The 27,368-nt window shown below is 45.2% G+C and overlaps 1 protein-coding gene across 1 annotated transcript in view; it reads right to left on the bottom strand.

Annotated features, from left to right (window-relative positions):
* The window catches only part of GRIN2A (glutamate ionotropic receptor NMDA type subunit 2A), a 288,119-nt gene extending 276,849 nt beyond the window's left edge, over positions 1-11,270 (bottom strand). The window contains exon 1 of the mRNA XM_074965468.1: positions 10,853-11,270. Coding sequence (XP_074821569.1) covers positions 10,853-11,257 — 405 coding nt within the window. The 5' untranslated portion in view covers positions 11,258-11,270. The remainder of the gene's footprint in view (positions 1-10,852) is intronic.
* Positions 11,271-27,368: the final 16,098 nt, after the last annotated feature.

The raw sequence follows: 27,368 nt of genomic DNA, 5'->3' as shown, positions 1-27,368 counted from the left end.
GTGCACAGAGCCTCCTGGCCCCCATGCCTAGGAGCTGGACCTGCTGGCCACTTCCAGGGTGCAGCGCAGTACCAGGACAGGTAGGGAGCCTGCCTTAGCCCTGCTGCACCACTGACTGGGAGCCGCCCAAGATAAGCCCACGTCCCAACCCCAAGTCCCAGCCCCCTGCCTCAGCCCTGAGCCCTCCCCTGGACCTGGAGGCCCCTCCTGAACCCCAAATTCCTCATCCCCTGCCCCATCCCAGAGCCCACACCCCCAGCCCAGAGCTCATACCCCCTCCTGCACCCCAATCCCCTGCCTCAACCCACAGCCCCCTCCCGCATTCCAAACCCCTCATCTCCAACCCCACCCCAGAACCAGCAGCCCCATCTGGAGCCCTCTCCTGCTCCCACATCCCAATTCTCTGCCCCAGCCCAGAGCCCCCTCCTGCACCCTCATTTCTGGCCGCACCCCAGAGCCAGTTAGAGCCCTCACCCCCTCCAACATCCCAACCCCCTGCCCCAGCCCAGTGAAAGTGAGTGAGGGTGGGGGAGAGCAAGCCACTAAGGGAAGGGAAATGTAGAGAGCAGGGGGAGGGACCTCATGGAAGGGGAGGGGAAGAGAGCGGAGCTTCGGGGAAGGGGCTGGGCTAGGGTGATCAGTTTTGTGCAATTAGAAAGTTGGCAACCCTATATTTAGTGCACAGGATGAGGTACACCTCATTTTATGATAGGCATGTGTAGGATCTATGGATCTTGAAACGTGTGTTGTGGTGGGTGTTGATCATCACAAAACCTGCAGACATATCCACTGCATCTGCTGTTCTGGCACAGTCTGGTGCTGCTTTGAGTTGATGTGTCCTCAGCTGGGGGGAGCTTTCTTTTGATGAGCTTGGAGAGGCTGGGGGAGTTGTATGAAGGCCAGAAGTGGGGATTCAGGAAAGACTTCCTTCAGGATGGAAAATGATAAAAGACAAAAACACCCTATCACCTGTGGGCGAACATGTTACACAAAGTGATCACTCTATATTTGTCCTATCAGTCCTCATTCTCAAAGGAAATCTGCACAACACTTCCAAAAGATCAGCCTGGAAGCTTAGGTTAGGGCTGTTAGCTCCCATATAATTTCAGCAGGAGTAGTGCAAACCACTTCCTTAGGCTCCTTTGAAAAAAGAAAAAAAATCCATTTTCTGCCTTCATTTTCCCTTCTCTTTTTCAGTGGTAAAAAGAAAAGGAAAAGGAAAAGACAGACTGACAAGTAGAGATATGACAAAAACTAATTTCTGTAACAACAAATGAAATAAATTTGTGAAAAATTTAAAATAACAAAAATCTTTCAAAACATGCACATTCACAAAACATTAACATCTTTTAGCTAGCTCTCTCCATGACCCTCCAATACATTTTTGCTCCCCCACTGCCTCCCAGCAACCATGGAGTGACAGCAAGAAAGACTCTCCCTAGAACTATACCTTTCTGTACACTATAGCTCAGTGGGTTTTCTTTTTAATTTGTCATTTTCCAGATGTGAGTTGTGTTAAAAGCTGTCCTCTCCCTGAATTTGTCACCAAATGTAATAATGTTTAATTGCCAAGTACTCATGAATAGAAAGGAGATTTAGGACCAGTTTATGATCTGGGATATGCTGAATACCACCAGAATATTGTTTTGTTTTTAGTAGTTAATTATATTTTTATGAATAGCTGCTTCAATCTGTGGGAAGTTGGAAGATTCACTCACTATTCAGACAAATATGACAGTCAGGGCCTTGGAAGGAGACAATTTGCTTTTATTACTTGTTTCAAATACGTGGTTAGGCTGGTCAAGTACGCGGTTTTACGCAGAGTCCATCTCATCCCACCTAGCTAGTCCTCCCGTCCTTAGTTGTCCATCCAGTGACTTATGCAGGGATAGATTCTCCTCCGAGTCTGTCTTTTCTGCTCTGCCACAGAACTCCTATTCTCAATGGGTACCCAAGCTTCTTCTGTTTAACCACTTTGACCCTTGTCACGTACATGTGAGAGAGAGAGAGGAAAGTTGCGGCCAGGGTTAAGGAACAGATGGGCTAAAAGTCCCAGACAAATTAGCTAGATAATGTCCAGCAGCAATAATGTGTATCTGGACAAGAGAGAAGAGTAGCTTTGCTCTTATTTATTCTTATTTTACCCTATATTTTCTCTACCCCTTTTACCTCACTTCCCACTCCATACCCTTGAATCTTTCCCTTTCTACCCTGCCCACCACCCCAGGTCCCACATATTGCTAGACAGGAGAAGCCGCATGCTAGCTCAGGTGTAAATTTACACAAGGGAGAAGAACAAAGCATCTGTCTCACTGAAATTGGTGGGAAGCCCCAATGATACGATAAGAAATATCACATATCTGAGGACATTAGATTTAGAATGGCTCTCACTCCCCATTTGAAAAATGGTATGAGGTTTGTGTAATTTGAGCTCTGCAACACAAAAACCAGAATCCAAGTGTTAGGATATAGATATTCAGGCCTGTCGGTAAAGGCCTGTACTCTAAGAATTTAGGTGTATTCTTATCACTTGGCTAGTTATAGAGGTATAAAAGAAAGAATCAAAATCACTGTCTGCCAGTGTAAGGGCCTTCTCTTACTGTGACAGTCTGAGGCCCTGTTCTTAGGCTAAGGCCTTTGGCTAAGCAACCAAGGCAGCCATAAGCTGGGAAGTGAACGGTCACATCCTCACATTCCAAACTAGTCACATTGAAATAAGGTGCTATTGGGCTGTTAGGAATACAATCCTGTCCTGATAGTGCCTATCACCTCCAGAGAAAGGGAAGTGCCTAGAAAATGTAAAAGGAAACTTAGTTTGATAGCATCCTGTCTGGCAAGAACTCACTTATCAATAGCTGGGATGTGAAATCCTCACTTCTGTATTGTTTTGTCATTATAGTTCCCACTTTGCTATTGTTTGTCTGTATAATCTCTGTCTGGTTCTGTGATTGTTTCTGTCTGCTGTATAATTAATTTTGCTGGGTGTAAACTAATTAAGGTGGTGGGATATAATTGGTTACATAATCATGTTACAATATGTTAGGATTGGTTAGTTAAATTTCAGGAAAATGATTGGTTAAGGTATAGCTAAGCTGAACTCAAGTTTTACTATATAGTCTGCAGACAATCAGGAAGTGAGGGGGTAGGTGTGTGGGTGAGGGAGATGGGAACAGGGAATGGGGGTAAGGAAATTGGAATCATGTTTTGCTAAAGGGGGAAATGGGAACAGGGAACGGGGGTAAGGAAATTGGAATCATGTTTGGCTAAGGGCAGGAATGGGAACAGGGACACATGTGTAAGGCTCTGTGGTGTCAGAGCTGGGAAGGGGGACACTAAGGAAGGAAACTGGAATCAAGCTTGCTGGAAGTTCACCCCAATAAACATCGAATTGTTTGCACCTTTGGACTTCGGGTATTGTTGCTCTTTGTTCATGCAAGAACGACCAGGGAAGTAAGTGGGTGAAGGAATAAGCCCCCTAACACCAAGTATTTTAATTTTTACAAACCGACTGTAAATTTCTCCCACAGTATTCTTCCACACGGTCTCCCACAGTATTCTTGTCAGCAAGTTAAAGAAGTATGGGCTGGATGAATGCACTATAAGGTGGGTAGAAAGCTGGCTAGATTGTCGGGCTCAACGGGTAGTGATAAATGGCTCCATGTCTAGTTGGCAGCCGGTGTCAAGTGGAGTGCCCCAGGGGTCGGTCCTGGGGCCGGTTTTGTTCAATATCTTCATAAATGATCTGGAGGATGGTGTGGATTGCACTCTCAGCAAATTTGCAGATGATACTAAACTGGGAGGAGTGGTAGATACGCTGGAGGGGAGGGATAGGATACAGAAGGACCTAGACAAATTGGAGGATTGGGCCAAAAGAAATCTGATGAGGTTCAATAAGGATAAGTGCAGGGTCCTGCACTTAGGATGGAAGAATCCAATGCACCGCTACAGACTAGGGACCGAATGGCTAGGCAGCAGTTCTGCGGAAAAGGACCTAGGGGTGACAGTGGACGAGAAGCTGGATATGAGTCAACAGTGTGCCCTTGTTGCCAAGAAGGCCAATGGCATTTTGGGATGTATAAGTAGGGGCATAGCCAGCAGATCGAGGGATGTGATCGTTCCCCTCTATTCGACACTGGTGAGGCCTCATCTGGAGTACTGTGTCCAGTTTTGGGCCCCACACTACAAGAAGGATGTGGATAAATTGGAGAGAGTCCAGCGAAGGGCAACAAAAATGATTAGGGGTCTAGAGCACATGACTTATGAGGAGAGGCTGAGGGAGCTGGGATTGTTTAGTCTGCAGAAGAGAAGAATGAGGGGGGATTTGATAGCTGCTTTCAACTACCTGAAAGGGGGTTCCAAAGAGGATGGCTCTAGACTGTTCTCAATGGTAGCAGATGACAGAACGAGGAGTAATGGTCTCAAGTTGCAATGGGGGAGGTTTAGATTGGATATTAGGAAAAACTTTTTCACTAAGAGGGTGGTGAAACACTGGAATGCGTTACCTAGGGAGGTGGTAGAATCTCCTTCCTTAGAGGTTTTTAAGGTCAGGCTTGACAAAGCCCTGGCTGGGATGATTTAACTGGGAATTGGTCCTGCTTCGAGCAGGGGGTTGGACTAGATGACCTTCTGGGGTCCCTTCCAACCCTGATATTCTATGATTCTATGATTCTGCACCTCAAAATCTTAAGCACAGATTTTCCTCCTCTACCAACATTACATCTAATTGAAAAAGACAGTGATGATGTTCCTTTAAAAAAAAAAAAGAAGAAGAAGAAGAAGAAAGTATCAAGAAAACATCCCAAGGATTTATAAAAACAATAGTGTGACAGATGGTTTGGAAACAACCCAAATTGAGTAGGCTGGGCTCCTTCAGATAAAATCCACATTCCTTGGTAGCTTCAGGAAAAGGCAGCTCAAAGCTGAGCCCAGATGGTCACAGATTTTAACTCCTAGAGTTGCAACATAGGAATAGGAATAGATGTGGCCCTCAAAGGTTCCCATTTTCTTCAAGATAGCCTACTGGGCACCTCCACCAAAACAGCCATTCCCAGGTCTCCCCTCAAGCCAGTCCAAAGCCATCACCTGTATTACAATTGTATCAGAAAACAAAACCAGGAAATTCATAAAATGAGGCTGCTTGTTCATTAAGTTTGGTCAGCTGAGTAGCAAAAATAAAAAACTTTCAAACTGTCCGTTCAAATTAAAGTAAACGTTCTCAAGTGCAGTTAATGAATTAGAAATAGTGCAAACTGAAAACATGTTTGACAGATACAATATGGATCTCCCTTCTGTTCAGCGCACTGTGCAAGTTTCTAAGAGTGAGCGTTCCGCCTATATGAAGTAATTGCTAAAAGTACTCTATAGAAGTCCTATTACTATTTTGTAAGTTATTAAATATAAAAGCAACATGGTTTCCTTCAAGAAGTATTTTAAAAAAGTTACTGGGAATGTTTGCAGGCAGGAGATTAAATGCCAAGCCAAAGGGTTGGTGTTCTAATTTTGTAGTCTGGGTTCCATCAAGTTAAAATTTAAAATGACTTGGATTGCTTGTGCATGAATGTTGTGTCTTTTGTACTTCTGGACCATATGCAGCCGTGACTACAAAATAGTTTATTAGGAGTTTAAATGTTTGGTAAGTGCATCTGGTGATGTGTTCAGCCAATTTCTATTTTAACACACAGTAAGAAAGGGCAGGTTGAAGTAAATGTAAATGGCATTATAAGAGAGAAATTAAATTGTTCCTACACTGAAAGATAGACATAATTCCCCATTCACATAAATGAGTACAGCTTGCAGGATCATGATCCTTAGGCTCTAATGTAGTAGCTTCAAACATAGACCAGGCAAATCTAAGACCATATGAATATAGTCCTAACCACATCGACACCAAAATCAAGCAAACGTTCAAAAGTGATACTGAATGTAAATAATCCTTACTGAGGAGCATGAGATCACATAGACTGCAATTCCCAAACTTCTGGAAGCTGATCCTCCCCTCCATTCAAGAAAATGAAACCAATTTTGTCCTCCTTCAACTCCCGCATGTTAGCCAGGCAGCATGTGTCAGGTTGCACTGCCGCTCTTTTGCTTGCCAATCCTTTGCACCCCCATACGTTGGGAAAAGTTAACATTCCCTTCCTCCACCCCAACCCAGCTTGATTGCTAGTCAGCTCCTGCTGAGAAAAATCTTCATGAGGAAAATTTTAGCTTCCTTGGAAATAAGCAGCCAAATCCTAGAAAAACCCAACTTAACATTAGACAGGAGATATGTATGCAGAGTTATTGTAGCCGTGTTGGCCCCAAAATATTACAGAGACAAGGTGGGTGAGGTAATAGCTTTTACTGGACCAATTTCTATTATGAGAGAGGCAAGCTTTTGAGCTTACACAGACCTGAAGAAGAGTTCCATGTAGCTTAAAAGCTTGTCTCTTTCACCAAACAGAAATTTGTTCAGTAAAAGATATTAGCTCACCCACCTTGTCTCTCTAATTAGACAGAAGAGTAAGATGCACATCCCATGAATCTTCCTCATTCTGCTAACTCATGCAGTGTCCCACAGATACTAAGCTTTGGCTTTTTAAAAGTCTAATTTTTTATTGCAAAGATATAGCAAGAATAATATAAACTATATGCTGTGTCCTAGTTAACTCAATCTTACAGAGCGCTGTCTCCACCCAAACAGCAGCAGAAATTTTGTGATCTCACTATTCACTTCAATGAGATGTGGAGTTTACAGCATAATTAGAACAATATAATGCTAATATGCTGCATAGGGATATAAAGAAAATACTTCAGACTATGAGCCCAAACACGCAAATAGTCCTTAGCACATGGTTATTCCCATTGATTTTTAATGAACTTTTAATTTTTAATTCAAACATGAAAGTATCTTTCTGCCTGTGATTCCATGTTTTGTATAATGCTGCACAAAATATTGGCTTTTATCTCACTGAGAAAAAGAACACAGACAATATATACATCATAAAATAATGGTGATGGATAATAGAAGTGTTAAAATGATATAGTTTGCAAATACAAGGACAAATAATCCATTGGAACACCTAAAGAAAACCTCAACAAAGTAATGGAAAATATTTATAAATTCACTTTATATTAATACTTACAACTCCTCACATAGTAATACATTGGGAATGTTCATTTAAAAAGGAATATCAAGCTGGTTTTAGGTGTTCTAATGCACAACAGACTTCACAGAACTAGAGAAAAATAAGCTTATTTTATATTAATGTAATTTATCAGTGTAAAGTGCTTTCAAAAAGTCTGCCAATAATTATACATTAATGCTTGATTTTCTTTTTTTGGGGGGGTGGGGGTGGTGGGGGGGTAATCTCCTTAGCTCAACACTCCCAGAGTTGTTTCAAAAAGTACCACTTCCTAATGATAATCCCTCTGGAACGTGCCACATATCTTTAGGACTGTCAGTAATTCCAATTCAGAAATATGCCTCTTAGAAAATTTGTATGTCTATTATTAAAAGTTTCTAATGGGCAGCAGGACTAGAAAAGTCTGTATTGAGTTTTTTAGAGGTATAACAATACAAAACAAACAGTTTACTGGGGACACCTGCTAAATAATGCTCTTATAATTTACAGGGTTTTTTTAAAAAACTGTCCAAGAAACTAGTACAGAGAGCTTATTCTTTTGCAAAACTAAACTCAATATGGCCATGTGATTGTAAATATGGTACATATAATAGACATTGCTACTGTGACAACCAAACAAGACTTACTACAGCAAAAAAATCACAGATCAGCCTGTAATGTTACACAGGCCATCTGAGACAAAACCTCGTGGGAAAGTTAAAGGAGTGAGTCTGAGCTTCATATATATTTGAATGAACACATTTAGGAGGTACTGCCAATATAAAGTATGACACAATCCTGCAATCCTTACTCATGCAAGTAAGCCTTACTTATGCAAGCCGTCCCATTGAAATCTTAGGGGTTGCAGGATTGTTACCAAAACAACAAAAGGTTATGCTTTTCAGAGGTCTAATGTCCAATTTATGTTGATGCACTTAAGCATCTTGTAAATAATACTTAATATAGAAATCACTGAGTTAATGGGCTCCTTTTCTGCCTTTATAGGTTACTGAATCACTTGGCTGAAATATGTGAGAATTAAGAATATATGCACATCTGCAAGTGAAAGTCACCAATAGCATTAGAAGACTAGTGTAAGGCTCTCTGCAGCACTGAAGTCTTGCATTAGGGTCACACAGACAGGGTCCAGGAACTGAACGGCCACATTGCGATACCCAGTGCACTACAGAAAGGGTTTCTATGCTGACTCACCCTAGGCTAGTGCAGAGAGCAGTAGTGGGGTAGGAGATGGGACACGGAAACTGTCATTTATGCATACTCAGTGACCTCCAATATCACAGGACAAAAGGGCACAGACTCTGGATGCTAATTCAGCTCCATAAACTAGAATAGTCATCATTAGGTAGTTTGGGTTTCAGCCCCAAATCCTGGCACTGGTTTGGAAAGTGGGTTTCACATTTCCAGCCCTTCCATTCTTCTTCAACAATGTGGTGAATTTCACCTGTGCTACACAGTAATTTATGTCCCAAAAAGAGTTTAAAAACCACGTAAATATTATTATTGTTAATGTCCAAAGCCCAGCTTTGAAACATATTACACTAAGTACATGCCAAAAGCCAATCTAAGATTAAGGCAATTTATAGGTATATGTATCCAAAGGTTCTGTTCGGCTGGTTAACTACTTTAAGATGGTTCCGTTGATTTGTTTAAAAAACTGCACAGAACTATTTTGCTCCCAAGCGGAGATCTTGAAAATTAAGTTTCACCTGAAAGCAAGCATTTTTAAATGTCAAGTAGGAACAACCACTAAAATACAGTGCCAAAACAGAAATACAAATAGTTTACTACAGGATTAATATACTACTGAAATACCTCCGTTTTAGTGATCTAAATTAATGTGTATCTATTTTACATTCTAGTTGACTCTATATTACCAAATAGGTGTATGTATGTAAATTAGTGACCCTGAATCAGTCACTGGAGGCATGGATAAGATTAACTTCTCATCCCCATCTCTAGTTTTTTATAATTTGTGGCAGGTGGGATTCTCAGCTACAAGTTTTTTGACTAATATAACAACTTCAGCTGATCTATTTATATATTATATGTATTAGTTTCATAAAGATTTTATAACCTTAAGGATAGTTCAATAGCTCCCAATGTAATAGTCCCCATGACCTAGTCAGTATATCTCCCTTTAGTATTCAAAGTAGTAACATCAATCATAATGAACTCTGTGGTTATTCATGTGGACATAAGGCCCTCCTATAGAATTTCCACTACAATTCAAACATTTATTAACTGAACCATTATATGACAGTGTCAGTTGTAACGATAAAGGTCACTCAGAATACTGAGATTGAAAGAACATCTTTAGTCCCACCAGTTAATAAAAAGGAGTGAAATGCCGCTGTTTCTAAGTCAGGAATGATTCCTGATTCCTTCTTCAAAGATAATAAATAATCCCATCTCTTCTGTTCTTCACTTTTAAAAATATATCTGGGCCACTTTAAATAATTATTTTCAATATTTCTCTGAATCTGTGTGAATTACTACCCAATATGTGACAGTCCCCCCGCCTCCCTTGTTTTATTGCTAAAGAAAAGCTGAATTGTAATCATGCCTCATTTCTTTGTAATATTTTGCCCTTGATAATGGTTTTAGAATATGATGTGCTGAAAAAATATTTCCTGAAAAGCTAATAAATGACTTTCTACTCCGCAAATGTTATGTTGAATAATCCTCATCTCTTTACTTAAGTGACAACCAAGCTGGGATAAGGGCGCTTCACCATCAGCCAGTTGTTTCTTACCCCATCATTCAGCCAACAAATGCTAACAGTGAAACTGGTCGTGGTAGAGGGCTTGATCCTTCAAGATGCTGAGCACACTCAACTCTCAGGAGTTTGAGCACTGAACACCAGGCAAGATTGTGTCCTGTTGAGTAGGAGTTTGCTATGCTTCTGCCACCTTGAGTAAGGAGTGTGCGCTGGATGTATTAGTCACTGTTCTATTATTTCATAATCTTAGGATGGGTTATATGGAAAAAACATTTTCCTAAAAAAAAAATCTGTTCGCATTACCTTAAGAGTTCACAGACAAAACCACCTGCACACCATAACCTCATGTTTACCACATGGGAGTCTAATTAACTGTAACACAGGTTCTCACTGAATTGCTGTAACTAAGTAAAAATCAAAGGGTGGTTCTTTATATCAGACTGATGTCACCCACATTAAGCTATTAATGGGGGGGAACATCAAATCTAACCTGAATAGCTGTACACTTATCAAAATCCTCTAAGTCCTCTACTAGCACTAGCCTCATCAAATCCATTCAAGTGTATTACATGTGATCTTTCCCAGTGTGGCACTTGTTTCTAGTGTCTGCCAATAACATTATACCTTTCCTTCAAGATGTAAAACAGGACAAAATATTTTATTGTCATAATTCAGTTAAATAAACCATCTATCTTCGGGGTCATCAACTGTAAGTAACATTCCTAGGTTAATCAGAATTCAGCTTGGTGGTAACTAAACTGTCATGTAAGAACATTCTTTATGTAAACAAACAAATTACAGACCTGACCCCGAAAAAAATCTGTCAGGACATTGGGTGGTAATTCAGTAGGAAACTGCATGATAATTTTGCTTTTAAAGATCAGAATATAGGCTGTTAGAGGCATCCTCCTTTGAGCTGCTTGCAGTGCACATGTACTGAAGTTAATATGCACGATGAAGTTACACTGGTGCAACAAAAGCTTTAAATAATTTTTAAAAAAATTCCTACCTTATCTGCCATGATCATGGAGGAGCCGCCATGAATTCCCAGAATTGGAATAAAAGTCTGAGATGAAATAAAATCCAAAATCTGAGCTATCGCCTCCTGATCAGTATCGTCTCCAAAAATTACCCCATGGATCTTGGTGCCTGACATCAAGTCACAAACATGCGTTATAATGCTTTTAGGGTCAGTCTGGTTCACCAAAAGGGTCACTACGTTGACATCAATGGCCAGGTCTGCTGACATTTCCCTGCTCCAGAGAGCTCGGATGTCTCGCTCTGTGATATACTTGGTCCTCCCCAGAATCACTGCAATGTTGAGTATGGGATAACTTTTCTCTGCTCCATGAACAAGATCCAATTGCACCAGAAGAGCTTGGAGTACCAGGAGAGCACAGCCAATTTTCCCCATCTTTGCCAGCTTTATCCCCTGTAGAAGTGATCACATTGCATGAGAAAAAAGAGCAAAATATGCTACGTAGTCCCCCACCAGGCTTTTGATGCAAAATATCTGCATAGAATGCATCCTTATTAGCTTCCCCCAATGGCTCTTCACCTTAGCCTTATTCTGACATCATTTTAACTATCCCATGAAATTAGCTCCCCAGTGACAGTGTTATGAATTGTCTACAGCAAACTAGAAAAAATGCCATGCAAGTTCTGGGGAAAGGCACCATTTAATGTTTCTGATCTAGTTAAAATTAAATGACTGAACCAATTAGCATGAGGGAATTTTTTTTTTTTAAACCAGGCACTTGTATTTTGAAATCTGGTGACAGCCTAAAAGGGAGATGCACTTTCCCCATACAATTAGCCCAGGAAGGCACTAGAACCCCACACCCCTGCACCCCACCCATCTTGCAGGACTCCAGAAATGTAATTTTATTTTTAAATCTCTCAGATGGCTGCTGCTTATGTATAACTACTGCATGTCTGGAACAGATTCAGACACACATTATTCTAACCTATTTCTCTCTCTCTCTCTCTCCTTCCCCTACTCTATATTAACTTTAGCATCTCTGAACTGGGGATCTCAGAGACAAAGTTGTCATTGGCGTTGGGGGACAGCATGTTCAATAAATGAGAATCAGTGCATTGGTTTGCTCTGGCCTCCCAGTGGTTCTTTAGGGGACTGAACAGGGAGAGGGAGATGAGCCATGGACAGAGAGGGTGATTTGAGACAGCCAAGCGCAATGTCTCCTTTTGCCCCCATATCCCAAGGGATTTCCAGCCCCTTTTTCTGGCCTCGGGAGGGGAGTCCCTCTGCTACACACAAAGCCAGGCCTGCTGGGAAGCGTCATGCAGAACATATTAGCAAGGCTTTCCAATCAGAGGGCTGCCTTTTCCTGATCTCCCTTTTCACCCCAGGTTTCAGAGTAACAGCTGTGTTAGTCTGTATTTGCAAAAAGAAAAGGAGTACTCGTGGCACCTTAGAGACTAACCAATGTATTTGAGCATAAGCTTTCGTGAGCCGATGAACTGAGCTGTAGCTCACGAAAGCTTATGCTCAAATAAATTGGTTAGTCTCTAAGGTGCCACAAGTACTCCTTTTCTTTTCACCCCACTAACCATAATGTCCCCATCGTCCATCAGCATCAGCTGCTGCTGAACAACAAGACCAGGAGTCCCTCTGTAGTTTTCCCTCCGCGTGGGGATGGGAATTTCTGGTACCACTGAACTGGAGCTCAGCTGCACTGTGCTTCCCAAGCTATTACACTGCATGCCAGGTTCTGATCACTGCAGCAGCAGAGACAGCGAAGAAAGGTTTAGAAATAAATTAACCCAAACCCCTGCAGCTGTGAAGCTGCTGCATCTTCTCGCAGACTCGGGGCAGAAGCTGCTCTCCCCTATCCTTGGAATCATGGTTTCCTTAATAAACGAGACTGCACTGGAAAGCATTAATTGCACCAATTACAGCTGTAGGCACACGCCCCCCCCCTCCACCCCCCGGCGCCCCCCGTGGGACGTGAAATCCTGCAAAGTACATCCTCGTGCGTACGACCGCCGCGCTAGAATCCCCCCTTTCCACTCCAAGCCCAGGGCAGTAGCGCCGCTTGCTGGCCGCACGGCGCACTGCCGGGACACAAACTTTGCAACCTACCGAGGATGCCAGAAAACGTAGTCGCTGCTATTTGGCACGCGGCGAAGTTTGGCATTTCCTTGTAACCCTCAACGCCAAGAGGCCGGGGTTGCTTCCATCCCTCGGACCAAACACAGGAGGCTCGCTGCAGCTTGCTTTCCGCATCGCACCCAAGGGAGGCAGCTACCCAAGCAGGAAGAGATGCGAAAGCGGGCTGAAGGGGAAGAGTTAAGGGCGAGGGGGTGGGGGAGAAGAGACAGATGCAGAACATTAGTCAGACCGCAAGTGTGATGGAAACGTCTTCCCGACTCCGATGAGCACATGAAACAAGCACAGTGAACAAAGTGACAGGCTGAGAAAGTTGTTGTCTGCCCCCCCCCCCCGCCGCCCTTTATGTAAAAATAGATGCGAGAACATCCCTCTCCCAAGAGAAGTGACAGGGCAGCCAGTCTTCCCTGGAAGTCCTCCCTCCTCCCACCCATACAGGTTGGGAAAATATTTTGTGCTAGTAACCGTCTATTGCCTCCACCGGCTTTGAGCTACAAGGGGGAGAGCCACCCAACCTGGAAGGAATAGCTGGATGCTAAACTAATTCACGAGATCAAGGACGGGAGTTTTCTTGACAGGTTCAAAACAAGCATAATAGGGGCGGAGGGAACAGCTGAATCAATACGGGAAACGGTTCTTTTTTTATCTTGCTAAGGAGCAGGCTGCTTCTCAGATCACCATCACCCACCAACGAGATACAGAATAGCAAATTCCCCCCAGGAAAAGCTCCGTTGGCTCTGATTTGGTATTCTGGGGAAAACAATAAAGATACTTCTTAAAGTATCCGTAGCTAAATTTAGGCCGGTGGCATGTTTGGCAAATAAAAAAGCAGCACCGACGATAAGCTTCGTAAGTGTAGACTACCCAGTAAAACCGAGGCTTTAAAGACGGAGAGAGACCGCAACATTTTACATGTGTGTCATTCCCTAGCCAGGAGCCCATTCGCAACTACTAACAAGCCAGAAAGGGGACTACTTACTGCATTCTCCCGCCACATAGTTCCAAGCGGAAGATCCTCCAAGTCATTTCAGTCGATTCCTTTGCAAACAACGAAGTGGAAAATGAGCCTTTTAATCCCTGGATTTCATCCTACAACTTGTTCCCACTGCAGTAAATAGAAACCCAGCAGCTCTTTGACGCTTAAAACCCCCCCGTGATCAAGTTTTAGCAAAGCCACTTGCAACTGAGATTTGCTTTTTACCCTTGGCAAAAAACGTTCAGCATCATCTCTTAAAAAAAAAAAAAAAGAAAGGAAAGGAAAAGGGCAATTGTATGTGTTGCTGCAGCAATTCTACTGGACGCCAGCCTCAGAATTCCTCCCAGCTTCTTGAAAACTGAGCAGATTGTCAGCATTGCATCCTTACAGTGTGGTAGAGAATTACAGTGCATTCTACAAAGCAGGTTCTCTCTCTCTCTCCCCCTCTCCTCCTTCCGGGAGAGCGTGTTGCACTGTCCTGCACATGAGGGAAGGCGGGGAGCTGCAGTCAGGTTCAGAGCTGCATGCACTGATTCTGTGGTAACACAGGCTGCAAACAGCAAAGCTTTCCAGCAATCCCAGCCAGGGGCCTTTCTCTGCAACCCCCCTCCATTCAAAAACTCTAGGGGGTAGGGAGGGTGTTTGGAAGAAGAAATTACACCCACCAGTACCTGAATTTGGTAAATAAAATGCAGACAAATATTTACCATTTACAAATTTATCTAAGTGGTTTCTTTCACTCAAAAAGGTACCCTCTGCCTCCCTTCACACTCTCCCCACCCTCTACCCCCAGCCACCAGACCTGGACCAAATCAGGGCAACCCTCCCGCCAGGGAAGTAAAAACAGCAATGCCATGAGCAACGGCAGCCCTGAGAACTCCCACAGCACGAGTGGCAGGGGACAGCAGCCCAGTCGGGAATCTCTGCCCTGCTCTATCATCCCTCCAGTCCTGACCCACACTGGGGGGTCATTCAGAGACACTGGAGCACAAGGGAATTAGAAGGAGCAGCTCCCAGGATTAAGCCAGCGCTGAAAGCTTGAGACACTCCTCCCAGAGAAGATGGAGCAGTAGCACCCTGGGGAAGGGCAATTTTGTGGGCCCCCTTCCCCTCCTGTCCTCCAAACCAGTAGAGGGGCACCCAACTCCAGGCACCATGTCCCTGTGCTGCCCTATCCCACACATCTCCATCCCTCTGAACACTCTTGATGTCAGACTAACTTTTAGCTTAGACTCTAGATATTTTCCCTCTGTTGATTGGCTGTGTCTGTCCTCATTCCTGCCCCTATGACCCCAGTCCAGCCCTGAATTCCAGGCACCCCCACCATCCTTCCCTCCCCTTAGCTCCCTCTTTTAGTGTGCGCCCTTCCCCAGTCCCTTGCTCCTATTCTCTTCACCACCCCACCTCACTTTCTTCCTCATCTCACTCCATCTGCCATGATGCAGTTTTAAGAAGTGGGACTAAAATGCCATTTACCCATATCACCCGGCTCTTATGTTGCATGCCTTTATCCCAACCTTAGTCTTGTCCATATAGACCTGTGGTTATCAACCTATTTATCACTGTAGGCCACATATGCAGCTCTTTATGCATTATGTGGGCCACATCCACACAATATATACACTGCCTGTATTGTCCGGAGGACATCACATGGGCTGCAGCTGTGGGCTGCTTGGGCCACAGGTTGAGAACCACTTATGCAGACTGTTAACCCTTCAGAGTAGGGGCCGTCTATGCATTTGTACACCACCTTGCACAGTGCGGCACAGATTTCAGCTGGGGTGTCTGAGCTCTACTGCAGTACAAAGCAACCAATCATGGACTTGCCTGCTGTTACCTTAGTCCAAAATTACCCTAGACTCATTACTGTTTTATTGCCCTTGACAACTCCATGATAAAATCCTCCAGTAGCCATATACTTTTTCTTGTGGTTTTTGGGCCTTAAAATACTGAGAAGACTTCAAAATACACATTGCTTTAGTCCAGGGGTTGGCAACCTTTGGCACGCAGCCCATCAGGGTAATCCACGGGAACAGCGAACCGTGGCCACTCAGAGCTGCGGGGGGCCGTACCTGTGGACAGTCAACATAAACAAAATGTCTCATGGCCCGCCCGCAGATTACCCTGATGGGCCTCGTGCTGAAGATTGCTGACCCCTGCTTTAATCCCTCTAGAAAAGCAATTGAATATAACCCTGTAATTTGTTAACAAAGATTTGAAGATTTAAGCATTAGTACATTTCTTGACACAGTTCACTTCTATAAAGATTATATGGATGCCTGGTAATGTTACTATAGTTAAGATTGTGTCATTGCAGTTATAAATCCTTTTCCAAGGGGTTATCACTGAGCCAAGCAAGTCACCTGTGGGTGAAACGAGGACTACAAGATCTTAAGCCCACAGGTGAAATCCACAAGAAAAAAAGCTGGGTCTAACAAGGGCATATAATAAGTTTACTGTTTAAATATCAAAACCAGCTTAGATATATTTGGCAAACACTTAGTGCATAATGTGCTCTAATTGCTTTTGGTAGCAAAAAAGCTGAATTGTGAAATAGCTGAGGTCTTTAACTTTGAAATATAGATATCGTATCTATATTTTGATAGGTTTACAGCTATACATGTTGTCTGCATTAATATTTTAATGAAATAAGTTTGAAAAAAATACCCAAACATATAGAGCCTAATTCTGAAAGCACTTACATAGACCTTACTCACAGGAGTAGCCACATTCTTTTCAATTAGACTCCATGTGAGCAATGTCTACTCAATTGAGTAAAAGCTGCAGAATCATATTTCTGTGCATTTTCATGGGTTTTTTTCTTTTTAAATTAAGTTCAAATATATCAGCAGGCCAGTTTTACCTAGCAGAAGCAGGAAAAGCACAACTAACATTAAAACATCTTTAACTTACCATAGGGTGCCTAGGTGTTGCAACATATGCATGAAATATGAACTGCTATTCCAATAATCCCTATAATGAACACTGAATTCCATTGATTTAGTAGACTAAGGTAGAAATGTATTGACATTTTGATCTGTTATGTATTTAAATAGAGAGGGTTACTTTTTGAGGGGCGGAGGATACATTGAAAAATAAGCTTGTTAAAGGGATCTCTGCATACATAGCAGGTAGCCTGTCTAAAAAGATTGCTAAACAACTTCAAGAAGTGTAAAATTACACTTCTGAGAAGAACATGAGAATTAAAGGGATTTTTCCCAGAAGCCCACAATTATAGACTTCTAAACAGATTTAGATTTTCCACCGCTATGGGAAGTTTTATATTAATGTTTAGTTTTTCAAAGCCAACATGAAAATATTACTCAGTTTTTCCTTTAGAAAATTATCTCACTTGGGGGAGCATTTGTTAACAGGAGCAAATGACACCAACATTAAAGTTCAAGAAATTGAGTTCAAGAAATATTGAGAAAACTAGCCTGAGGGGAGTGTGGTCTAATGGTTAACAGCAGAGAGACAAGCAGTCTATTTCTAACTGTTACTGACTTGCAGAATGACCTTAGACAGTTTACTTTCTCTCAATTTGCTTCACTTTATTCATCTGTAAACATATACCTACCTCACAGATGATGTACTGTTTAATTATGAAGGGTCAAATTCTGTTTTCACACCGAGGCAGAAAACTCTCACAGACATCCCAGGAAAGAACAATATTAGCATCGAGTATAATTATGACCTTTTTAAAGAAAAGAGTTCTTGCACAATGATACCCAAGTTGCCTGAAATCTTTCCCCTTAGACATTATGTATAAAAATATTGCCATGCTATATTCGGAGGAGTCAGTCACTACTGTAACAATTTAACCATAATTCAAGAAATCTCTCAACTGAATTGCAAAAGACAAATAACTCAATTCTCACTACACTCAGAAGCAGCAGCATTATGTTAAGACTTTGTCAGCTTTGTGGAATTGAAATCAGTAAGAGATATTGCAAACAACTGGCTAGATTATGGATCAGTTAGAGCTCTTTCCATGTTTTAAAGTTTGATTGGTTCCTGCAGTATAAAAAGGAAGAACGCTGCTGAGACCAGTAACACCTCTAAAAAGCAGAACTAACTTTTTAAGTGCACACATTGTATAAGAATATTTTGTTTAGCTGATACACCAGCCCTGTGAAGTGTTAAGCATCCTCCCCTCTCACTGAAGTCAATGGGAACTGGTAGTCCTCAGCACCACAGAATCAGGCTTTACGTGAAACACATATCTCCGGCCAATCATGCATGAGCCTATTGGTTTGAAACAATGCTTCAGGTAAACACAGACCCTAAACTTGGGTGGTTTATTCCTTGTGAGGCAGAAGATGACACACACATGCGCTGAGTGAACTGTAAGAAATAAAGAGAAGGGAGAAAACTAGTTTTCAAACTTATTAAAACATTTGGTCACAGATGGTCCCCTTATTGAAAATTGGCTCAGCTATTCATTTGGCAATGTCCTTTCTTGCACAATTTACCAAGCCATGCATGAAATGATGGCCTTGAGCGACTCCCAGCTCTACAAAGGACGTGAGCTGGCTGCTGCCTGACACAGGAAGCGACAACCCTGAGCCCAGCGGCTGCTGCAGGGCCCCCTCCCCCACCCTAACCAGGGAACCCCAAGGACTGTGTAGAACCAGGCTTCTCTGAGCTTCCCTCTCCCTCGTTATTGATTGGGTGGTCATTTGAGGTTTACAGTGGCTGTCTCTCCCCCACTTTGTTATCATTTCCCCCATCAAATTAATCTCTAGCTTTATTCCAGGGCTGCTTTATTTAACACCCAAGGGAAAAATCTGTTTCCCTGGGAAATCACTAAATTAGTCATATCTGGCCCTAGGTCAAGCCAGAATTTCATTATGAACTTTTTACTTTTTAATTAAAACTACTCAATTTACAAAGGAGTATGAACTGCAACAGTGTGATAAAGATTGTGTCAGCAGCCATCCTATTACACACCCTCTTATATTCACAAGGGTCTCTTTCCTCAGAGTCCCATCCTCAGCTGAAATCAGCATCCATATTTGGGAAAAGAGAGCTCTTTTGTTTTGGAACTGTGAAAGATAAATGTGTTTAGATATTTCACAGTTATAGGAAGAGTGGCGCAAAGTTCCCCAATCTCACAGCTTTGGCCTCAACACAGATTTTTCTTCAATATACAGAATCCAGATGGGGGTGGTATTAACTGATTTTACTTACTAATTTAAGACCTAATGCACTCTCCAGTATACTGAATTTAGGTTTGGGGTTGGCAATCATAGAATCAGAGAAGATTAGATTGGAAGAGACCTCAGGAGGTCATCTAGTTCAACCCGCTGCTCAAAGCAGGACCAACACCAACTAAATCATCCCAGCCAGGGCTTTGTCAAGCCTGACCTTAAAAACGTCTATGGATGGAGATTCCATCACCTCCCTAGGTAACCCATTCCAGTGCTTCACCACCCTCCTAGTGAAATAGTGTTTCCTAATATCCACCTAGACCTCCCCCACTGCAACCTGAGACCACTGCTCCTGGTCCTGTCATCTCACACCACTAGAACAGCCGAGCTCCATCCTCTGTGGAACCCCCCTTCAGGTAGTTGAAGGCTGCTATCAAATCCCCCCTCATGCTTCTCTTCTGCAGACTAAACAAGCCCAGTTCCCTCAGCCTCTCCTCGTAAGTCATATGCCCCAGCCCCCTGATCATTTTCGTTGCCCTCCGCTGGACTCCCTCCAATTTGCCCACATCCTTTCTGTAGTGGGGGGCCCAAAACTGGACACTATACTCCAGATGTGGCCTCACCAGTGCCGAATAGAGGGGAATAATCACTTCCCTCGATATGCTGGCAATGCTCCTACTAATGCAGCCCAATATGCCGTTAGCCTTTTTGGCAACAAGGGCACAGTGCTGACTCATATCCAGCTTCTCATCTGCTGTAATCCCCAGGTCTTTTTCTGCAGAACTGCTGCTTAGCCAGTTGGTCCCCAGCCTGTAGCGGTGCATGGGATTCTTGCGTCCTAAGTGCAGGACTCTACCCTTGTCCTTGTTGAACCTCGTCAGATTTCTTTTGGCCCAATCCTCCAATTTGTCTAGGTCACTCTGGACCTTATCGCTACCCTCCAGCATATCTACCTCTCCCCCCAGCTTAGTGTCATCTGCAAACTTGCTGAGGGCGCAATCTATCCCATCATCCAGATCATTAATAAAGATGTTGAACAAAACCAGCCCCAGGACCAACCCTTGGGACACTCTGCTTGATACCGGCTGCCAAGTAGACATTGAGCCATTGATCACTACCCATTGAGCCCGACAATCTAGCCAGCTTTCTATCCACCTTATAATCCATTCATCCAATCAATACTTTTTTAACTTGCTGTCAAGAATACTGTGGCAGACTGTATCAAAAGCTTTGCTAAAGTCAAGATATATCACGTCCACCGCTTTCCTCATCCACAGAGCCAGTTATTTCATCATAGAAGGCAATCAGGTTGGTCAGGAATGACTTGCCCTTGTTGAATCCATGCTGACTGTTCCTGATCACCTTCCTCTAATCCAAGTGCTTCAAAATGGTTTCCTTGAGGACCTGCTCCATGATTTCCAGGGACTGAGGTCAGGCTGACCGGTCTGTAGTTCCCTGGGTTCTCCTTCTTCCCTTTTTAAAAGATGGGCACTATATTTGCCTTTTTCCAATCATCCGAGACCTCCCCCGACTACCACAAGTTTTCAAAGATAATGGCCAATGGCTCTGCAATCACATCAGCCAATTCCCTCAGCATCCTCGGATGCATTAGATCTGGACCCATGGACTTGTGCATGTCCAGCTTTTCTAAATAGTCCTTAACCTGTTCTTTCACCACTGAGGACTACTTACCTCCTGCTGCCCAGGACAGCAGTGTGGGAGCTGACCTTGTCTGTGAAGACTGAGGCAAAAAAAGCATTGAGTACTTCAGCTTTTTCCACATCATCTGTCACTAGGTTGCTTCCCCCATTCATTAACGGTCCCACACTTCCCCTGACCTTTTTCTTGTTGCTAACATACCTGTAGAAACCCTTTTTGTTACCCTTCACATCCCTTGCCAGCTGCAATTCCAGTTGTGTTTTGGCCTTCCTGATTACATCTCTGCATGTTTGAGCAATATTTTTATACTCCTCCCTAGTCATCTGAACAAGTTTCCACTTCTTGTAAGCTTCCTTTTTGTGCTTAAGCTCACCAAAGATTTCACTGTTAAGCCAAGCTGGTCGCCTGCCATATTTGCTATTGTTTCTACACATCGGGATGGTTCATTCCTGCACCCTCAATAAGGCTTCTTTAAAATACAGTCAGCTTTCCTGGACTCCTTTCCCCCTCATATTAGCCTCCCAGGGCATCCTGCCCATCAGTTCCTAAGGGAGTCAAAGTCTGCTTTTCTGAAGTCCAGGGTCTGTATTTCACTACTCTCCTTTCTTCCTTTTGTGAGGATCCTGAACTCAACCATCTCATGGTCACTGCTGCCCAGGTTGCCACCCACTTCTACTTCCCCTACCAATTCTTCCCTCTTTGTAAGCAGCAGGTCAAGAGGAGAACAGCCCCTGGTTGGTTCCTCCAGTAGCTGCATCAGGAAGTTGTCCCTTATACTCACCAAAAACTTCCTGGATTGTCTGTGCACTGCTGTATTGCTCTCCCAGCAGATGTCAGGGTGATTGAAGTCCACTATTAGGACCAGGGCCCATGTTCTGGAAACTTCAGTTAATTGTCTGAAGAAAGCCTTGTCTACCTCATCCTCCTGGTCTGGTGGTCTATAGCACATGCCCACCACGACATCACCCTTGTTGCTCTCACTTCTAAACTTAACCCAAAGACTCTTAATAGGCTTTCTCCAGTTTCAGACTGGAGCTCTGAGCAATCATACTGCTACCTTACATACAGTGCAACTCCTCCACCTTTTCTCCCTCACCTGTCCTTCCTAAACAGTTTATACCCATCCATGACAGTGCTCCAGTCATGTGAGCTAACCCACCAAGTCTCTGTTATTCCAATCACATCAGAGTTCTTTGACTGTGCCAGAACTTCCAATTCTTCCTGCTTGTTTCCCAGGCTTCTTGTGTTTGGGTACATGCATGTAAGATAACTAGCTGATTGCCCTGCTTTCTCAGTATGAATCAGGAGGCTCCCCCCATTGCACCCTCCTCCTTGTGTTTCCTCCCAATACTGTTGACCTGAATGGTTAACTAAACTTCACAGTCCTGCAGGTTTTTCTGTTAGGAGGAGAAATCTATGAGTGAGTCAGATGAGTGTTTGATACAATCCTGGCTTGTTTTTTGTTTTAAACAAAAGAATGTGCAAAGCCTTGTTTCCCAGAACACAGCAGGAATCAAACAGCAGGAGACAATTTCTTTGCTCAAGGCTCCGAGCCCCTTTCAATCAGCATTCAGACCACAAGTTCTCTTAACTTTTTCTCAGGGCCACGTTACCAGTGGTGCTGCAGCTGCAAGCAGCTGGAGCTGCCTTCTCTCTCAGCGTCTCTGGTCTTTCACAGATCTCTCACAGGCACAAACCTTCACAAAACAATACCCAGCAAACCCCCTCCACCGCACCTGCCTTTCATGTGCCTTTGTTTTGGGCAGTGAGCTGTGCTTGTGTTTGAGATGGAGAATGTTATTGTTTGAAGGGTTCATGTAGCCGTCATGCACCTGGAAACAGTCAGGGCACACCCTGACTGTTGTGTAGGAGCAATGCACACATTGCTCTGTCCAAGGATATGGACCATGGGAAGTCAATTAAAGGACAGTAACCGTGGGAAGCTTCCTTGGCCTGGGCTCAAGGCCTGAGAACTAGGATTGTAGTAGATAGAGGCTGGTAAATAAGAATATTAATCAAAGTCATATTATTTCCTTTGTTGATGCCTTCTGCGGTTGGAGTATGTAATGCGCAAGGGGGAGAGAAATAAAAGGGGAGCTGGAAAAGCTGACGGGGGCAATCCAGTCAGCAAACCAGCCTGCTTGCTTGCCTAAAGCCGTGTCCTGTCTTGTATTGAACCGCCACAATTGTTACAGCTAGCTGGAGTTTAACTACAAATATAAATACCTTAAATCAGTGGTTTTCAAACTGCGGGTCACGACCCAGTAGTGGATTGTGGAATGTAAGGCACTGTGTCGCAGCGGCTCTGATCAGCACTGCCAATGGGGCCATTAAAAGTCCCATCGGCAGCGCTGCCTGGCTACGGCAGGCTAGTTCCTATGTGTTCTAACACTGCGCTGCGCCCCAGAAATGGCCAGCAGCAGGTCTGGCTCCTAGGCAGGGGGGCCACGGGCTCCGCACTCTGCCCCCACCCTGAGCACCGGCTCCACACTTGACGGGGGGGGCGGTGCCTACAGGCGAGAACCGCACGCCTCCGCCTAGGAGCTGGACCTGCTGCTGGCTGCTTCTGGGGCGCAGCACAGTCCGCGGTGCCATGACGGGCAGGAAATCGCCTTTGCACCCCCGCTTCACCACTGATCGGGAGCCGCCAGAGGTAAGCCCGTGCCCCAACCCCACGCCCCAAACCCCTGCCCCGGCCCTGAGCCCCCCCTAAACCCAGAACCCCTTCCTGCACCCCAAATCCCTCATCCCCGGCCCCACCCCAGAGCCATGACCCACTCCCGCACCCCAATCCCCTGCCCCAGCTCAAAGCCCCCTCCCACACCCTGAGCCCCTCCGACATCCCAAACCCCTCATTCCCAGCTCTGTTGGGTCACGGGCATCAACAACTGAGTAGCCAGAAAAAGGGTTTGAAAACCACTACCTTAAATGAAGAGCAGCTGCTAAACCCCCATAACAGTATTTACTATGGAATTGTCTATACTTAAAACTTAGGTTTTGTCTACACTGGCAAGTTTCTGCGCAGTAAAGCAGCTTTCTGCACTGTAACTCCCGAGGTGTACACACTGCCAAGCCACTTAGTGCCCTGCGCAGTTGCAGTGCTATAAAAAATCCACCCCAGTGAGAGGCGTAGAGCTTTCTGCGCCGGGGCTACAGCGCCGCGGTGCCAGTGTAGACGCTCTGGTCGATTCCAGTGCTGCAATTGGCCTCCAGGAGGTGTCCCACAATGCCTGTTCTCACCTGTCTGGTCATCGGTTTGAACTCTACTGCCCTGCTCTCAGGTGACCAACCGTCAGCCCCACCCTTTAAATTCCTTAGGAATTTTGAAAGTCCCCTTTCTGTTTGCTCGGTGACACGTGCAGTGGTCTCAGTGCATCTTTCCAGGTGGCCATGCCTGCTCCATGCACTAAGCAATCCTCCACTTGTAGCAGCGCCAAGCTGCTGAACCTCATCAGCATTTGGGGAGAGGAGGCTGTGCAGCCCCAGCTGTGCTCCAGCCGTAGGAATTATGATACCTATGGACAGATTTCACGATGAATGACAGAAAGGGGCCATGACTGGGACACTGCAGTGCAGGGTCAAAGTGAAGGAGCTGCGGAACGCCTACCACAGGCACAGGAAGCAAACCGCTGCTCCAGTGCCGCCCCACGAGCTGCTGGTTCTACAAAGAGCTTACCGTGGTACTTGGTGGCGACCCCCCCTCCATTGAAAAGGCCACTGTGGATATTTCGGTGGCTCTCATTCCAGTCAAGAGTGGACTGAGCCAGGAGGAGGAAATCTTGGATGAGGATGTGGAGAAGGAGGGGGACCCAGAGGCAGAGGATGACTTGGAGGTCAGAGATGCATGCAGCCAGGAGCTCTTCTCTACCCCAGAGGAGGCTAGCCAGTCACAGCGGTCGGAGTTCGGTGAAGCGGAAACAGGAGAGAAGGTCTCTGGTAGGTGGCTTTGATTTTGGGAATTGCTGAACCAAGTTGTTGGGGGCAGGAGGGTTGCAGAAAGCAGGCTTGTGTCTGTATGATGCACATACCACCACATGCTTATCTGAGCGTAGGAACACTGTGTTGATTGACTCACTCACGTCACGGGAATCTGCCTCAAAGGTCTCCAGGAAACTCTCTTGGAGATACTGGGCAATCCGCTGCCGCAGGTTCCTCGGCAAAGCTGCTTTGTTTCTTGCCCCATTAAGAGTAACTTGCCCACACCACTCTGCCGTCACCGGGGCGGGGAGAAGGAGGACCATTGCTGCACACAGGTGAGCTGCTTAAGGGTCAGGGCGGAGCTACAGTCTTGGAGAAGACCCTCCCTTGATTCCCTGCTCACCCTCAGCAGTGATATCTTCCATAATGAACACAGCCTATGGCAAACGTGGGGACAGGAATGATTACCAACCCCCCCCTACAGTGCTGGCTGTCCCCAAGAGCCACGTGCCCAATGTACAGTAGGGTCCAGGAACACTGATTTACCCTGCCCCTGCAGCTATTCACCATTTGGGGTGTCTTGGGGCTCATGTGTGCTTGCCTGGGGTCAGCCAGTTAGTGACAGGTGTGTGAATACTGGCTGTGTTTTAAATCACTGAATCGGTGGTCTCTGTGTTGTAACCAATACTGCTTCTGTAAAATGGTGCGTTTTGGCTTCACAGATATGACCTTGAGAGCCCATCCTCCCTCTTTGTTATCACCGGCTGAACGGCTGTGCAGAATTAGAAAGCGGCCACAGAGAACTAAAGAGGACTTTCTGCGTTGTGTCATGATGCACTCCACAACCGAAAAACAAGAATTGAAGGAGTGGCGGGACAGTGAGAAGAGGGACCAAAAGGAGAATGGGGCGTGCCAGAATGAAGCCACAGAGCAGCTCTTAAACATTATGGAGCACCAAGCGGACACGCTGCAGGCACCACTAGCACTGCAAACCAAGCAGCTCCGTGCCTGCCCTCCCCTGCAGCTTTCCCATGCGTCCCCCCCGACACCGTCAACACACTCTTGTCAACCCCCTGGCTCCAGTCTGTCCCCGCTGCATTCCACTCCTCCCCCATCACAGTCCAGCAGTGTGGACTCCCAGTACCCACTGCACTCAACACCCATCCCTCTGCAGTGTAGCCCTGCTGAAGTACAGTACCCGCTGCACTGGACTCCAAAGGAGAAGGTTGGATATGACCCCTGGACATACACAAATCTTTAACCCTCCCGGGACCCCACCTCCTCCTGGGACCCTCCCTTCCCCTATCCCCCTCAGTGCTAATGTGTTTTTTTGTTTGTCTCTCTCCTCCGGTTGTTGTTTTTTAATGAAAGAATTGTTCTGGTCTGAAGCAATCTTTATTCTATTAATTGAAAGAAAACAGAGCCCTGCAAAGCAACAGGCAATTTTCTTAAATCTTCATAGTACATCATCTGCACCAAGCACAATCACCTCCTCGCATTACAAGCACTGCACTCCTGAGCATAGCAACAAATATTAGTGGCTTTCAGCTTCAGATTGCTCCCTCAAGGCATCTGCGGTGGGGCAGTTGCCCCACTTTGGCAGACAAAGGGTTAATAACAGCCCTTGGAGTGGCTGCGCAAGAACCCAGCCAATCGGAGAAGGCTTAGAAGCAGCCAGTCAGGGCCAGGCTGGGCCCTATATAAAGGCTGCAAAGCAGAGGAGACAGTAGTCTCTCCTTGACAAGTAAGGGAAGAGGACTGGTTCCCAGAGATAGCACCTTAAATAGAGCAGTGCTGGGCAGGCTCAGGGGAGCAGAGGGAAAGCTCCAGCCTGATACCTGCCAGGCTGAGGCCCCTGAAAGAAAGGGCCAAGAAGGTACAAGGACCAAAGAGGAATGGTCCAGGGAGTATGAGCAGTAGAGGGGAGAGAAGGACATGGCTGCCACTAAAGGGTCCCTGAGATGGGACCCAGAGTAGTGAGTGGGCCTGGGTCCTTCCCCCTCATGCTGTACCTGGCCGTGGAGGAGCATGACCCGATTCAGACATGGCTTGCCCTGAGGCAAGGGGCTAGACTTTGGGGCTGCAGTTGGGCATGAGGGCAGGTGCAGACTGAGGATACCCCTGGAAGGGGAGAGAACTGAGTGGGGCACAGCTGGAGGGTTGTGTCCAGAACAGGACGCCGCAAGCCAGGGAGCAACGCAGGTCCAAGACAGCACAACAGAGCAGGCAATGGGCGGGACACCACCCTCAGAGGGAGCTCCATGGCTAAGATGGAGCTAATTCCTGCAGCAACCAGCAGGAGGTGCTGCAGTGGTGAGTCTTCAACCTGTTACAGCATCCCTGATCCTTATGACCCCACGCTGCTCCCCTCTAACAGCCTGGTCTCTCGCTGTTCAAATTCAGCCTCCAGGCACTAAGCCTCAGCAGTCCAGCCCTGCATAAAGCTTTCACCCTTCCCTTCACAAATATTATGGAGCATACAGACACGGCTATAAGCAAAGGAATATTGTCATTGGCTAGGTCCACCCTCCCATATAGGCAGCACCAGCAGGCCTTTAAATGGCCAAAAGCACACTCAACAATTATTCTGCACTGGCTCAGCCTGCTGTTGAACTGCTCCTTGCTGCTGTCAAGGTGCCCCGTGTATGGCTTCATAAGCCATGGCATTAAGGGGTAGGTGGGGTCTCCCAGG

Source organism: Natator depressus, chromosome 10 (genome assembly GCF_965152275.1).
Source record: "Natator depressus isolate rNatDep1 chromosome 10, rNatDep2.hap1, whole genome shotgun sequence".
Taxonomy (NCBI): Eukaryota; Metazoa; Chordata; order Testudines; family Cheloniidae; genus Natator; species Natator depressus.
This window is presented reverse-complemented; position numbering and strand designations above follow the sequence as displayed.